Source organism: Natrix helvetica (assembly GCF_964273705.1).
Source record: "Natrix helvetica genome assembly, chromosome: 1".
NCBI lineage: Eukaryota > Metazoa > Chordata > Lepidosauria > Squamata > Natricidae > Natrix > Natrix helvetica.
Genome location: NC_138548.1, coordinates 130081680 through 130097057, shown reverse-complemented (window position 1 = coordinate 130097057; position 15378 = coordinate 130081680). Strand labels below are relative to the sequence as shown.

At 34.1% G+C, this 15378-nt stretch overlaps 1 protein-coding gene and 1 long non-coding RNA gene across 4 annotated transcripts in view; one reads left to right on the top strand and one right to left on the bottom strand.

The window, feature by feature from the left end:
• LOC309389773 lies at positions 1–12012 on the top strand. Its single transcript, XR_014175005.1, has 2 exons — positions 1–430; positions 10294–12012. It is a non-coding gene; the product is annotated as an uncharacterized lncRNA (long non-coding RNA).
• The window catches only part of MAP3K2 (mitogen-activated protein kinase kinase kinase 2), a 51879-nt gene continuing 39266 nt past the window's right edge, over positions 2766–15378 (bottom strand). For all 3 annotated transcript variants that reach the window (XM_081948406.1, XM_081948407.1, XM_081948408.1), the window contains one exon: positions 2766–15110. In XM_081948406.1, coding sequence (XP_081804532.1) covers positions 14885–15110 — 226 coding nt within the window. In that variant the 3' untranslated portion in view covers positions 2766–14884. The remainder of the gene's footprint in view (positions 15111–15378) is intronic.

Genomic DNA, 15378 nt, shown 5'->3' with positions numbered 1-15378 from the left:
ACGACACAAATCCTCCCAGGAGGCAGAGCGAAAACGTGGCGAACCGGGGATAGGAGTCCTTCAGGAAATCTCAGAGCTTGTCAGCAGAATTGGGGATGGAAGGTTGAAAACACCCAAAGCACGCAAGACATGTCCGCACAGCTTCCGTATGATTCTACAACAACAGCCTCAAGGGCAAGTCTGCAGGAACCTTCTTCCAGTAGAAACCTTTTTAATCTTGGCAATGTCGACGCATTCCAGGAAGGTCTTTTTTAATTCGATGAGATCTATTGCTGTGTGGGAAATGGATGTAGGACTACAGCCATAATTAATGGTTCCGAGTGGGTTTTTTTCGTTTTGCTCCTTCACCTTTTCACAATCAACATTAAGAGCCATGAAACTGGAGAGGACAGGAGAAGAAGCAACTCCTGCCTCCAGCAGTTCGAATTAGGTGAGATTTTTTGCTTCTTGAAGAACAAATACCAATTATGAAACTACTAAAAGCTATTTTTAGATCAGCCATGTAATTTAGGGTCTCTTCACTGTCGAGCAGAAATATCTCCTCTTAACAATGTTGACTTGGGGCAGGAGGTCTGTTCTGTCTCCTCCACCCACCCACCCCCAATAAAGAGAATATTTCAACTTTGTGCCTCCACTCAGTAGCTCTCCTCAAATTCCAAGAGGCTTCCAACATTCAGTTATAACTCAGCACTATCTGATCCACATTTCACCAGAGAGATTGTTACAAATGCGGAATTTTCCCATCAGTTATTATTTTGAAGAATTCAGCATTTAATAGAGAGAATGACCTTTCAATAGAAAAAAAAAATCATGTTAAAAGAGATCCATGAGAATGAGGCTGAATTCAGAGCAGGGAAGTACATATGCAAAGGTCTGTGGTGTATTTTAAAGTCTCTACTCATAGTGGCTGAGGATATTTCTCACAGACTCTTTTATGTTTGCTTTTAAAATTTTAAAGGAGAATCTGGTTTAATCCAAAACAAAATCTTGGTCCTAAAAATGCATTTGACCCTGTAAACATTCTTTAAAAGTTAAACATAGTTGGCTGTACCTCCGATTTGTAAATGTGCCCACTAGTCCAAATCCCTCACCAAAAAAAAGGTCAGAAAAATAGGTAGGGTCTGTGATACGGGGGTACTTAGTGGGAAGCTTATTTTCAGTTGGTTTTTGGATTGATCTGTCCCAGGCTACACTCATCAGCTGTCAGATGAAGTTTTTAAAAACTCTAAATATACTCAAAAAGAGGATTGGAATTCTTCAGATCATGTTTCTATTCTCTTATTTGGCTTGATGTTGCTTGCTCCAAAATAATATATTTAACAGAAATAACAGTACAATAAAGATTGGATACACAGTATTTCTTGGGCACTGAACAGCCCAAGTTCATACAGCATGCTTTACCTGAATTCACAAAACTTACTGAACCATAAATAGATAGGTTTGCCTTTAAGACTGAGACACAAAGCAAACGAAGGTTAAAATTACACTTACTGAATTGTGAGTGCAAGTCTTCAAGTCTGGACAAGCCCAAATGTATGGAAAGAATTTGAAGTATATTTTATTTTAAATTATCTTTGAATTTGAAAATCAAATTCAAAAGCTGCTCTACCATTTAACTTGAATTATTGACTACTAGCCTAGGAATAAAAATCTTGTCTTAACACAAAGCAGAAATTAGTAATTTAGTTTAAAATAATGATCTATCATTTCAGTTAGAGATGAGTATAGCTGACTGTTTTTCTATGTTGCTTAGAGAAGTACAGTAGCTAACCCTCAATTTATAACCACAGCTGGGACCAGAAATCTGGTTGTGAGTCATCATGGTTGTAAGTCGATGCATCCATGTGATTGGCCTGTTTTTTCAATATTTTTCACAACTGTCATTAACTGAACCATGCAGTTACTGCGTGAACCCATTCTTCTGAATGGGCATATTTTGCTAGAAACCAGCAAAAAAAGTCACAAATTGCAGTTATGTGACTGTGGGATGTTTCAACCGGCTAATCACTTGATATGCAGTTATGTAACTACAGGAGCATGTATGTGTTGTGACATTTTACAATAGTTGTATTTTATGGACTGTAAAGCACCCATTCAAAGGCCTTCATAACTCCAAACGTTTGTTAAACCAGTAGTTGTAAGGCTAGGACCGTGATGGTGAACCTATGGCACATATGTCAGGCATGGCAGCAGAGCCCTCTCTGTGGGCACCCACGCCATCGCCAGCTGCTCTTTTGGTTTCTGTCTTCATGCACACCGGAAACCTGAAGACCAGCTGGCTGGCACGCTGGCCACCTGGTCTTTGGGTTTCTGGCACGCATCTTTGCATGCGCTGGAAACCCAAAGACCAGCTGGCTTGTGGTTTGGGCACTCGGTCGCCATCACTGGTCTAGATCTACCTGCATAAATAGTTATTCTAATATTATTCACATTGAAATCAGCAAACCACCTTATATAGAAGTGCTATATTAAATGAATAGTGTAGCATATTTATTGAGATTGTAATTTAAAACCCAAGTATGGCAAATTGGAATCAGTGAAATTTATTGCCAAGTCAATTTATATAGGACCTCACTTTGGAAACAAGATTATTCAAAATCCATATGTTTATAATCCATTCTGAATTGCCATTTTTCACCTGCAGGCAAAGTAATCTGCAAGATTTATAAAAATTCTTGAAATATGTATAAACTATAGACAGTATAGGAAAGCATTATATAAGTGCTAAATATTATTAACATACTTTTCGAAATAGAATACACACATTGGAAATAAATATTTGTTTTATTAACACTTAAAAGTGCCATTATCTATAGTCATTCCATAAGCTACATCCAGTATACCTTTGCACCATAACCTTTCCAGAATGAAATAACATGGAAGGAAAAAAATCTTTCTTCTATTAATTCTTGCAGGTCATCATGCACAATCGTTCTGAACGAAGATGTGTACCAGCAATATACACATTTCATAAAACAAAGTCATTTGGTCAAACACAAAATAATAAAAGCATGGCTTACTTTATATTTGATAAAGACCCCAAAATAAAATAAAAAGCCATTTACCAGAAAGAAAATAATGGATAAATACATACTTTTTTTAAAAAAAAATTAAAAATTATACATTTTGTACAAGCACTATAACAAAGTCCCAATGTGCATGAACAATGGAACAAACCACATCATACCAGGCCATTAGTACACTCTTTAAAAAAAGAATACCAGTTTTATGTCGATTCTTGAGATCCCCAGTGCTTTATTTCCCAACCTTATAGTTGGTGCGTCTTAATCATTAATACAAAGATTCTTTCAAACTAGGTTGTCAACTTAAATTTAAACATTGGTATTCTGCTAGTACCCTCAATATGCTTTAATTTTCCCAGTACCAGAAAACAAGGAAAGATTTAAGATCCAGAGGGAGACATAACATTCATTGTAACAAAAGGGAACAGGCAATAAAAACACCATCTGACTTTTCTAAGACTGGTTATGTGTCTCATTTTTTTCAAGCAGCTATAAATTCAAAGATTGCTTTCAGCTTTGCAGAGCAGTATTACTATTCTCTGTATCAAGGAAACACTTTTCAGGGTTTTTTTAAAAAAAGAAAGAAAGAGAGAGTGAGTGAAAGAGAGAGAGAGAGAAAAAGAGAGAGAGATACAATCCTTACAAGACAAACCAAACCATTGTCCAGCCAGAGTGTTTTAATATACAATTCATGTCCAATTCTGGAAATACAAATACATTTTGAATGGTTAAAAACAAAAATTAAAAAAATATTTTCTGAACATCAGCCAGCTGAAAATATATTTATCTAGTAAATTATCTTTCAAAGCTTTTATATATTTATCTAACTAAATGCAGTACCTTTAAAAAAAGAATTATTTAAAAATGTAGAAATGAATCTGGATTCTGTTGGAAAGAGAAAACAGTACATTGAAGGTATTTTTGTATACCTTCTTTTTGAAAGTTAGACATCTTTGCCACAACCCAAAGTTTACCAAGGCTTTGATGAGTGCATGAAGTTTCATGTAAGCAGTGTTTCCTTAGCTGCTTCATACTTCTGAAAAGTTTGCATGCACTCTCATCACACATAGGTAAAACAATTTGGTATTTGGCCAATTTTCCACTCAAATAATGGTCAAATACTCAAAACTGAATGTGAAAAGACTTACATTAAACACAGGAAAGAGAAAACTCAGTTAACTGCTATTTTAAACCAATTATGTTGCAATCTATTGCCAATATTTGACTGTTATATTCCAACAGTATGTAGTGAACTTGAAAATCCCTGTTCACAAATGGAATGATTTGTGTGCATGTAGGTGTGCGTGCATGCGTGGAAAAGAGGGAGAATAAGCTGCTTAGATGCAACCAAGTTGCTGGATTAGATTTACAATGGGGAACTTGTAAGCAACGTTAATGTCCTGAGTTCCTCAACCAAGATAAAGCCAGAAATTGACATACATTTATACTGAATTAGAAAATCCTCATACATTCAAGACAGTAGTACATTGCACACATACATTTTTTGCATACACTCCATAACAGTTGGTCAGAGTATTAAATCAGTGTACAAATTAAACATTTTAAAAAAATGTGCAAAAGAGTCAACATTGATAGAAAAAAATACCATTGTGTACATACGTTACAAACTGTGCCCAGCATTCAAACAGAGAGTAAAAACATTTAGAGAAATAAAGGGATTAAATAGAGAATTTGACAGCTGCATAAAAATGTACATTAGATCAAAAGGATAAGATTTATATATTATTATTCATAGCTTTTTGAAAAATGAGTCTGCCACTGACTTCATATATAGTGACACTTGCTAGAGGTATGACAGTATGAACGTATCATAATTGTGGTAATTATTTCTTTTTTACAGTTAAAAGTATCAAGTTTTAAACTGGTGATATTAGCAAAACAATCATAGAAAAAGCAAGCAACGTGAAATTGGACTTTTAGACCCTGTTCCAAAAGAAAGCATTATATATTTTTTAGAACTAATTATGTGCCTGTTGGGTGCACATGTGCATACGTGTGGGGTTGCATGGGGATAGATGGTATGTGAAGTTAATAAAAATGGAATAATTCTAAATACATTAACTCTGAATATTCCCATTATTGACACCACTTCATTTCTGAGGTTTCTCAGAATACAGACCCAGTAAACTTCGTAGAAAAGTAATTCTAATTGTCCACCATAGCAGTGTTAAAAACCCAGTAATATAAACCACCTCTCCCTTGTAAGTCAATCATTTAAGTTTGAATATGTCACAATGAAACACTATTGTAGAAATTATTAGCTTTTGTGTGTTTAATTGAAGGGGAGAAACAAAAACAAAAAACCAGTATGAGAGCATTTATATCATTCCCCACCTATTCCCAAAGGAATGTAATAGATTTCCTATGTACATTCTCATTTGAGATAAAGTTTGCACTTTCAAGATAAAAATGCTGCTAAGATTCCAGTAACTCGGAAATCTCAGGTTTGCTCACTTGTTTGCATGTCTTTAATATTCATTTCCTAAGACACCAAAGAGACTATGGCTCTAAATTGTTTGGAATGATGAGACTGAGTATGTGCAATGTTTTAATTTGCTATGGCACAAGGAATACTTTGGCTCATTATACTAATTCTCTTTTTCCCCTTAAGCTGTAAACTTATTTTCAGAATGGAATAATATTTTATTATTTATACCGAGGGGAAAAGATAGTACAGAAATACTTAGATGGAAACTACAATCCATCTCTAACCCACTTTATCTAGTATAATGTGTGATGCCCACTGATCACACATAGGAGGGAAAGGGCAGAACGAGAAAAAAATATAGTTTATTTTTAAAGATAAATTGTCTTTTAGAATAAATATTCTCTAGGTTAAAATTAGCAAAATAAATAAAGTAATGGCCAAAAACAATCCAAATGAAAAATGTAAAGTACTTGAATGAAAACTTTAACGTTTACCCTGTATAATTTTAAAAGGACTTTGATGCTAGGCCAATATTCTCTACTTATTGTAAATTCCTACAATTTGATCTTCTATGCCTGGTATATTTGTCAGGTCAGTCAGAGATCTCTGTTCACAAAGGAAGACATTCCCACTTTCTTCTTATGCTGCAGCCCTTGCGTCCCCTTCAAACATAGACCTTCAAAACAGGGACTCCTCAAGAACAAGACCAGATAGAATATGGTAAAATGTTAATGGAGAAAGAAATCAGATCACAGAAAAGAGGAAGAGACATTGGAGACCATTTAATCCAACCCCCTCCCCATGCAGGAATCTAGGCATAATCTCCCCATGCCTGAGGATCAGTCTTTTTGTTCCTCTCAAAGAAATACATTTAATTTAAAGTCATTTCACATTCCTTGCCACGGCAATAATCACATAATATTATGCACATTGTTAAACCCAAATTAACAATAAAAGCAAGCTTCTGTCCCAAATTGAGATTTCATTGGGATTTTGCCTTCAATGTGTCATCAATTTTAGGAGCTGCACACATACAAATGAAATACAATCCTACTTTTTCATGTTTACTAAGTTTGTGAGTCTGCTATCAAGTTGCCAAGATATGTTCTCTTGAGCTGTGACAAAATACTGTTCTATATGGGATTTTAAAAATTTCCATTTGGTTTCATCTATCCATCTACTAAGAATGGCATAATATAGTCAAAGCAGACACTCACTTTAAACTGTACAGCCTGACAAAGAACCTGGCTCCCTCCAGCCTCTCTTATAAAAGAGGCTGAGGTTTAGATAATTATCCTCAGTTAGTAATCTTCCTTCTTTTCTAAGGCAGCATACTGTATGTTAAAAATGGTATTATAAGGACTGCTTGTTAGATTTCTTTCACTAAGGATAATTTGTTTTCCAATTTAAGACCGGGAAATTTGAAAAATCATTATTATAATTAACACACTTGTTTGGACAGATACTTGCATTCAAAATTCCTTCTGCATAAACCAAATGCTCAATTTCATGGTTGATATAGTCTGCAACATTTCCATTTCATTTTGTAATTATAATAATTAAAATAGAGTTGCTGTGCTCATACACAGGATCATTTGCCAGGTGCACATTTCTCTGCAGTTGTATGACTATTTTCACATGATCAAAGGGGAATCAGCATGATCACAGCTGTGTGAATATTGCACCATTTCAAGTATACCATTCAAATAGTAATGGTCTTCACTATATGCTACACAATATGTCCAAAGGTCTGATTAGTATAATGGATGATATGAGAATAATTTGCCCTAGAGAGATGATGAAACCAATTATTGTTCTGATAGGGCTTATGTATCATCCGCAAGTACAATCTAATGTATATGTAGGATATACTAGATATATCCATTATAGAATATAACTCCACAGTTCAAAGGCCAATGACAAATACAATATATTTAAGCCAATGTTTAAATTCATTAAAATATTTCTTTACTTTTGAAAAGACTTCAGATGAAATTTTAGTCTATATTATAACTGCAGCATTTTTAATTCTGAGCTAATTTTTCTACTTTCCACATAAAGCTAGATTTTGGTTAAGTACCTTCATTTTCCCTTAAGGGATATATCTACTTTACTTTCTGTACCAGATTCTCTCTCTCTCTCTCCTGTTTCAATTGGAATCTACATATTTAACACTGAACTAGAGTTAGCTCAAGTTCCCAAAATAGTATAACCAGTAGTACCCGGGATTGTAAGGCTTGGATTCCAAAAAGACTGCATTTTATGACACCAGAACACATTTAAATATCCAAAAGCATGGTAGGTATAATTGTAAGATATTACTGCTCAAGGAGCCACTTGGATTGCATGTGTGTCTGAGAGAGCCATGGTAATAAATATATCCAGCACAACTTAGAAATCACAGGAAAGTTGCTAACAGCCACTAAACTAGATAAATAGTGCTTTTGGCTGTACCTAAGGAGTATAAAAGCTTTGGTTTTCAGTAATTTACTAACATATACATAATAAGTACACAACCAAACCTGTACTGGTATGTTGACATTAATACTTCTGCTAAAAAAAAAAACCTCACCTTAGAGATATACATTCAAGCATAAAAGTCTGTACTTCTCTATAGGTGCAATAAATTTCATTTTTTTTAAAAAAAAATCAACAAATATATTATAATTTTTTGATCAATTTTCTTAAATGTCAGACACTGCTGCAAAGTTGTTGAAAGTGTTACTGATTTCTACATTAAATCTGGACAATGGCGGGAACAAGATTTGTCCTTATTAAAGCTACATGGCATTAATAGAATACAAATACCTTATTTGAAATTACTTCTGATTTTCCTATTCAAAACCAATACCGTCACTTGCTTTAAGCAAATACTTTCTTAAAAGAAAGCACCACTAAAATCATTCTCAGTTCACTTGAGCTGCTGATTATTCTAGAATTAAATATTTTGCATGTACATAGAACTTTTGTTATTGCAGAATTTGCCAGTTCTGGGGTTAAGAATAAAGAATATAATCATATCTAAGTGCTATTAACATCTCTATTTGAAATGAGTGAACTTGGAATATTTTTAACAGCTTATTAAAACTAATAACATACTTGGTTGGATAAAGATTTAACATACTATCAGTATTTTTAGAAGCAAGGCTTGCAAGTCTATATATACTTATAACTCTGATAAAAATTGTTGTAAATACTCCCTAGTTAATTTTAAAAGGAAAGGGAAAATTTATTATGCAACTTAGTAAGTGGTCCCATATGATTTGAACCTTTTCTGTAATCAATATGCTAAGAAAATAAACTTAAGGCATAAAGATAAAGGCACTCAGATGTCTTTGAATGCTTTGTTAGTCTAACAAGAACATTTTAATCCAATGTGTGTAATCCATACTTCTTAAAAATTAAGGAGTAAAGCTTATTCTAAAAATTAAAATTTCATCAAGGAGACCATCTTTTTTTAAATTTTAGGCTTTCTAATTTATCAAAACATCTATTTTCTTAATCTAAATCCTACATATCTGAAGGTACTGGCCAGACTTCATGCCAAGCCTCCCTGTCACTTTCAAATTCATGAAAAATATCAGGCTTCAAGATGTAAATTACAAATAAATTCACCACATTAAAATGCTTAATTTAATTTGTGGTTTAGAAAAATGCTTGTTGCATGCTACTTGTATCTATGTCTGCTAGGAAGCTAGTGCTCCCAAGATCTACCTTTAATGGGTACCCCATGTCATATATGAAAAGAAAGAAATGACTATTTGGATTTAAGATTGGCACAACTATTCAGGATTATACCCAGAATCATAGCATCTAAGTATGACCCTGCATTTTTCTTTCTGAATTTTAGTTATGCTTCACACTGGGTTTAAACCATCTGCAGTTGCAGAAATGATTTATAATGCAGATGGGACACACATTAAATCTTGCACAAATGGGCTGAAAAATAATATACTGAATTATTTTTGATGTAGCAGAAAAGCCAGCTACACAATTGTCTTCATTTTAACACAAATGAAGACATGATTATGTGCTATATGTAGCTATGTCTACTCAGCTCTGAGGGATATTAAATTTTCCCTTTAGTGTTTCCAGTTTCATTTTAGAATAATTATTTGAATGTGATATATTCCCATATAATTTTCTCATAATCATTTTAATAATATAAAGAATATATAGCTTTTGTTTCATGATCTTATATATGTTTATACTTTTGAAATTCTAAGACTAAAAATAAAAGGTTACAAATCACTGTCAACAGACACAATTTATATTGGCAAGCTTTGAAGGATTCTAAATTATCACCTTAGATATTCAGAAATGTAAGTATTTTTATATTAGTGTTTTCTTTCTAGCTTAATTGATATATTAGAATTTATTAGAAGTTCTGGTTAGAAAACTTTTGCCTATAATCACATAAGCTGTGCCCAGCCTCATTTGATCAAGTCCAAGGAAAATGTAATTAAAATGATCCAAAATTTGGCTTGAATTGCAACAGCAAGCTTGCTGTCAATCACTATGCTTTTTGTTTTGTAAACTTTAATTACAAATTCATATCAAAACTGGATGTGTACTTCAATAACTACATGCCAAATTGCTGGGAACTGACCCTTGCGGCTTAAAGGTAAATCATTAATAACTGAGCTACCTCCCTCCACTAAAGCTGGTATTAGAAGTGATTGGGAAACCTCTTAAAATCCATCCTTTTTTTTTTTTGAAGCACTTTTATATTGTCATTGTCAACACAAAACACGATATTAAAAGAAGGCACAGCTATCAGTCTTGCTCTGTTGTTGTTGTTTTTTCCCCTCTCTCCCTCAGCCACACTATGGATTTGAGGAGCACAAAGTACCCTGCAATCTGGGCAAGTTATCTACAATTTTGGACTCTGCCTACTTTCAAGATACTTCTTTGGACATTACAAGATTTTCTAATTCTTAACTTGCATTAGACATTATCTTTGAAGATCACATTATTACCTTTTGGTAATACAAAATACTCAGACTAAAATTATGCAAAAGTTTAAACAAAGCACAAAATAAAATGGAAATGTCATCTGCATTTTATGGGTCCCTAGTATATGCTCCCTAGAATAAAAATAGCATGGATAGAAATCTCCCATGCTACTTCAAATATAACCACACTTAAAATATAGGTTTAGGGTCATTGTAAATTGTTCTGTATATAAATTATATGTAAAATATACACAGCAGAATAAATCTTATAACTCAGTTATTTTGATAAGGAATATATTTTAAATTGCACATAACTTTAGAAAGGCAAAGGGCTATTGTATCACAATTTTCCCCTAAAGCAACTCCTACACTCATCCATATTTCAACAACTTGATCACAAAGTTATTCCTGTTCAGAATATATTAAATTCTAATTGTCTACATTTCTGGTTTTTTTCTAATTTATTAGCAAAAAGTATTGTCTCATTCTTACATTTGTTCTGCATGAATTTAAGCCACCTAATATATTTTTTTTGCTCCTTCACATAATACTGATGCTCTCATACCTGTCTACTCATAGAATTGTAGCCATTTTAAGGACCTTATTACTTTCAAATATTTTAGAGCTGCAGAATTTTGCAAATTTCACATTACTTCTGTATTTCAGGGATTCACACATTCATGAGTTATTCTTATGCATTTGTTTAATAAATTATCAAAAGAAACAAGCCTTCTCCAAAGTTCAATTGATGTCAGCACTTTCTATTTTGTATAAAAAAACATATTTCACATCCCAATCAGGGACAAGAAGAAAACCAACAGTTTCTACATAATCACATTTACCCTCTGTCCCAGTTGTTACCACAGTATCCTACATCATGTGAACATCAGACCTATTGATAATCAGGTTAACGCTGTGCCAGACTCCTAAAAAATATTAGTATGATAGCTAGCCTTGATATGACATGTCATTTTTGGTGATACATCAGGCCTCCAGACCCTCTAGGAGTTGCATAAGAAGGCCCTGCTCTTGAAGGGCCTCTTGAGCCTCAGAAAACCATACAAGAATGCTCTCGGGTGATTTTTCTGAGGCTTCAGGGCGCCCCCAAGAGCAGGGCTCTCTTATGTGTCTTTCACAGGATGAGGAGAATCTAGAGGGGAGTCAAGACCGGCCTCTCTGACTGGGGGAGGAGGGGAAATGTGATATGCCGTCAATGTTGGCATTTTCTGAATGTTTGGCATGCTGAGCCAATCGCCCTCGCTGCCCTAATATAATTTTAAGAACTCACTGCCCTAAGCTTCTAAACTCCCAAAAGGCATGGCAGGATAAAGCCGATCCAAGAAAGATTGAATTATAGCAGAAAAGCACCATAAACAGGCTATTTACATAGTGAAAGAGCAAGGAGAGGCAGCCAGTGATTCTATTCCAACAGTATCAAGTTCATGTTTTACAGCTGAAACAGGACTTTGTAAATTTGTTTAAAAGTATAGCTGATTAGGGTTGCCCTTTAAGCTAGAAATTTCTGGATGGAGTTTGATTCCTGTTTCCCTGCAAAAAATAATTTAAGGCTCTGCTTCAGATTTGGGGGGGGGGGGGGGGATCCAACAGGTTAATCCAATGCATATTTGCTAAAAAGAAAAAGTATCACTGCATTCAGTGTAACTTATTCCTTAATGCATTTAAGACTGTTGCTTTAGATACTACCTTCTGAAATAAGTGGAAGGTTAAACTTGGTCTTCAAAATAGTCTGCACGAGCAAATATTTTCATTCAACAATTTTGAACTGGTGCAACTGCGCTGTTCAGAGGTCACTCAGAGGCTGCAATGATTGTCTGACTGCTAGATTTTAAACATTTCAAAGCCCTGTTAATTGAGAGAGCACAGAACTTTGATAAAACTATTAAATATACATATACACCTTGATAAATGTGGGAGGAGGACTTCTCTTGTTGTCTCTCCTTTTAGTCTACTTGGGACCAAGTGATGGAAATTTTCATGTTTTACATAATTTGCATAGCTATAGCTTGATGGCAGTTTAGAAAATTCAGAATCTTACAGAACTTTCTTACAGGGGCCAGAAAAAGACAGCCTGTACTCAGATGTAGGATAACACAGCTCTGTACAGAACCATAACAGACTAAAGGGTTACAGGAAAGGAGTCATGACGATGATGATTCCTTTTTACAAGTTATTCTAAATTTTAAGCATACCTTTAGAAAAATAATCCTGACCTCCTTATAGAAACATTTCTGTTACTTTCAAAAGTCAAAAATTAAGACCCTTGGAAAATAACTCAATTAATAGGTTGTATATTTTTTTAGAGGATTTGCTGTCAAATTTGTTCAAGCCACATTTGCTTCTCCAATTTAAATTCTCTTACAGCTATAGACTAATGCATAAGCAATATTCCATGTACTCTTAACAACATATGGTCAACTTCCAATAACAAAAGCCCTATTTAATGGCTGCAGCTTATTGCTGCAATCAATGGGGCAGCAACAACACCAAAATGTATAACGCTAGGATTCTTATTTGTACAATTCTTTGGTGGCTGTTCGTTTTGGGATATTAAGATTAAAAGATTTCCCTAGTTCTATAAAAACGGAAAAAATACATTTCTATTTATTGGTGATCTGCTGTTGAAATTACATTTTAGTTGGGGAAAGACTATATGGATCAGGGCTGCCTATTTCTCTTCAGCATGTCTAAGAGATGCTTTCCAAAAGTACAGGCTTTATCTATCTGAACTTATTTTAACAATAAATAAAGACATAGATTCAGGTTACCAAGTCATGATTAAGGTGCCAGGAGCATTAGGTAAGCATGAATCATAAATCACATACACACTTTTATATTATTGTATATGTGGTTTATGATTCATACTTATGTAACATGTTTTATATGTCATCGTTGGTCAGGTTTAATAGCATCATTATGGTATCTATTTATCTTCATATAATTTGACTTGCTTTGGACATTTTGCAGAAAGCCTAGGAAACAATTAATAGTAATGTTTACAACACTTCTGGAAAATGGAAGCATCTTTTCCATTTTCCAGTTATATTATTGTTTGGTGCTAGACATATCCTAAAGGACCAGTCAGCAAACATCCATTCTACAGTTCTATTGTTAATACATGTCCAAATATGGGTTGAAACAATTGGGATAATAATCCCAAATCTGATTATTCCTTTATTATCAAATCAAAAGTAAAACATCTAAATAAATAAATTAAAAAAAAAACAATTGGGAGTGAAAATATATTTTTTTCTATTTGTATTACGTCTTCCTTCGTCTTCAGCTTTAACTGAATTATATGGTACAGATACACATGGGAACTTCCAGATCTCATTCTACCAAACTTGCTTCTCCAATGCAAATTAATAAGGCATTTGCAACCCGCAAAGTTAATTCTACACGGTCAGCCCAGTACAAGTTAGTCAGATTATGCAAAGGAGATTTGACAAATAAAATATGCATCTCAGACACAGAATTCAGTTCAGCAGCAACAGAAAGGGAAACTATATTTTTGACACTTTTGCCCATTCTACCTTAAGTACTTTATGATAAAACTCACAGTAGAGAGAAAAAAACCTGAACCTTATAAAGTATTTTAGGGAATCAGAAGAATGATTGGGACAGAAGAAAGAATATAGAACGTATTCTTAATTAATATGAAAGAATTATGTTGCATGAAATAACTTCATTCTACCCATTAGAGACTCCTCACAGATCAATTCTTTCCAACCCTGAAAATCAGTTTGTTGCATGATACGTGGACATTGTTTAACGTTAGAGAAGTCTGATACTACAGCAATCTGTTTATCTATGATTCTGGATATACAACATTAATGCACTAGCACTATTAAACAACAGACTTCTTATCTTCAAAGCAGAAAACACTTATTTGGTTTACATTTTTGTGCTAATATGATGGTTTATTTTCCAAAATGTACCTTGCTCAGCAACCTGAGATTCTAGCTTCTAAATGAATTTCCAGAATCACAGATGAAACTTATTTCAAAGCTCAAATATAATTGAGAGTTCTTTGTTATCTATTTATACACTGCAACCACTGGATATATACTATTTTCCTGAATCTGCTAGTGACATGTATATCTTCCCAGCCTTGGGAGTTAATTAGCAGTGCTTGCCAAGGGAATAGGGATGGGGAAAATCTTATACATGATTCCTGATGGTCCAAATAAATTCTTTACCCCCTTAAATAAGGAATGAATATGTACTAAAGTGCTTTATGCAAACCACATCAGTACATTACTGAAACAAAGGAGATTCTAAATGGGAAAAAGTCTGCATTCTAAATATGCAGAGAGATCTTAACAATTTATATGAAAGAAAGAATCAAGAGAAATAACTTCTCCCTTGTCTTTTTTCAACTCTGTATAAAAAAAAGTGCAGTAAAAAATGCAGTAGGTGAGAGGGATTGAGGCAGGCCATCAGTGATAATGTGCAAATGTATGTCTCAGCAGTTCATCTGCAGATGGTCGCAACTTAGCCTCAGTAAATATCCGCTTTAGAAAATCCTGACCATGGTCTGAGACGTGAGGTGGCAGCTGGGGATTGGTTGGCTGTGTGGCAATTTTAAAAATGGCAGCCATTGCTTCAAATTCTGCCCAGGGTGGCTTCTCAGTGAGCATTTCAACAACTGTACAGCCTACACTCCTGCAACAAGAATGAAAAGCAAATTAAAATTAAAAAGACTATCTGGAAAAGATAATCAAAGCATAAAGTATGTTCCCATCAAAAAGAAAAGCTTTTTATAGCTCTATATTAGTTTCTGTTGAGATTTCATTTGGGTGCAGACAAATTTGCTCTTTCAATGTTATCAAGTTCATATGTTTTTACTGGAAGAAGGGGGCAGAGAAAACAAAAGTGAGTCGATTCAACCAATTTATTGTTTTCATTACAATGCCCAGAGCATTCATCACTC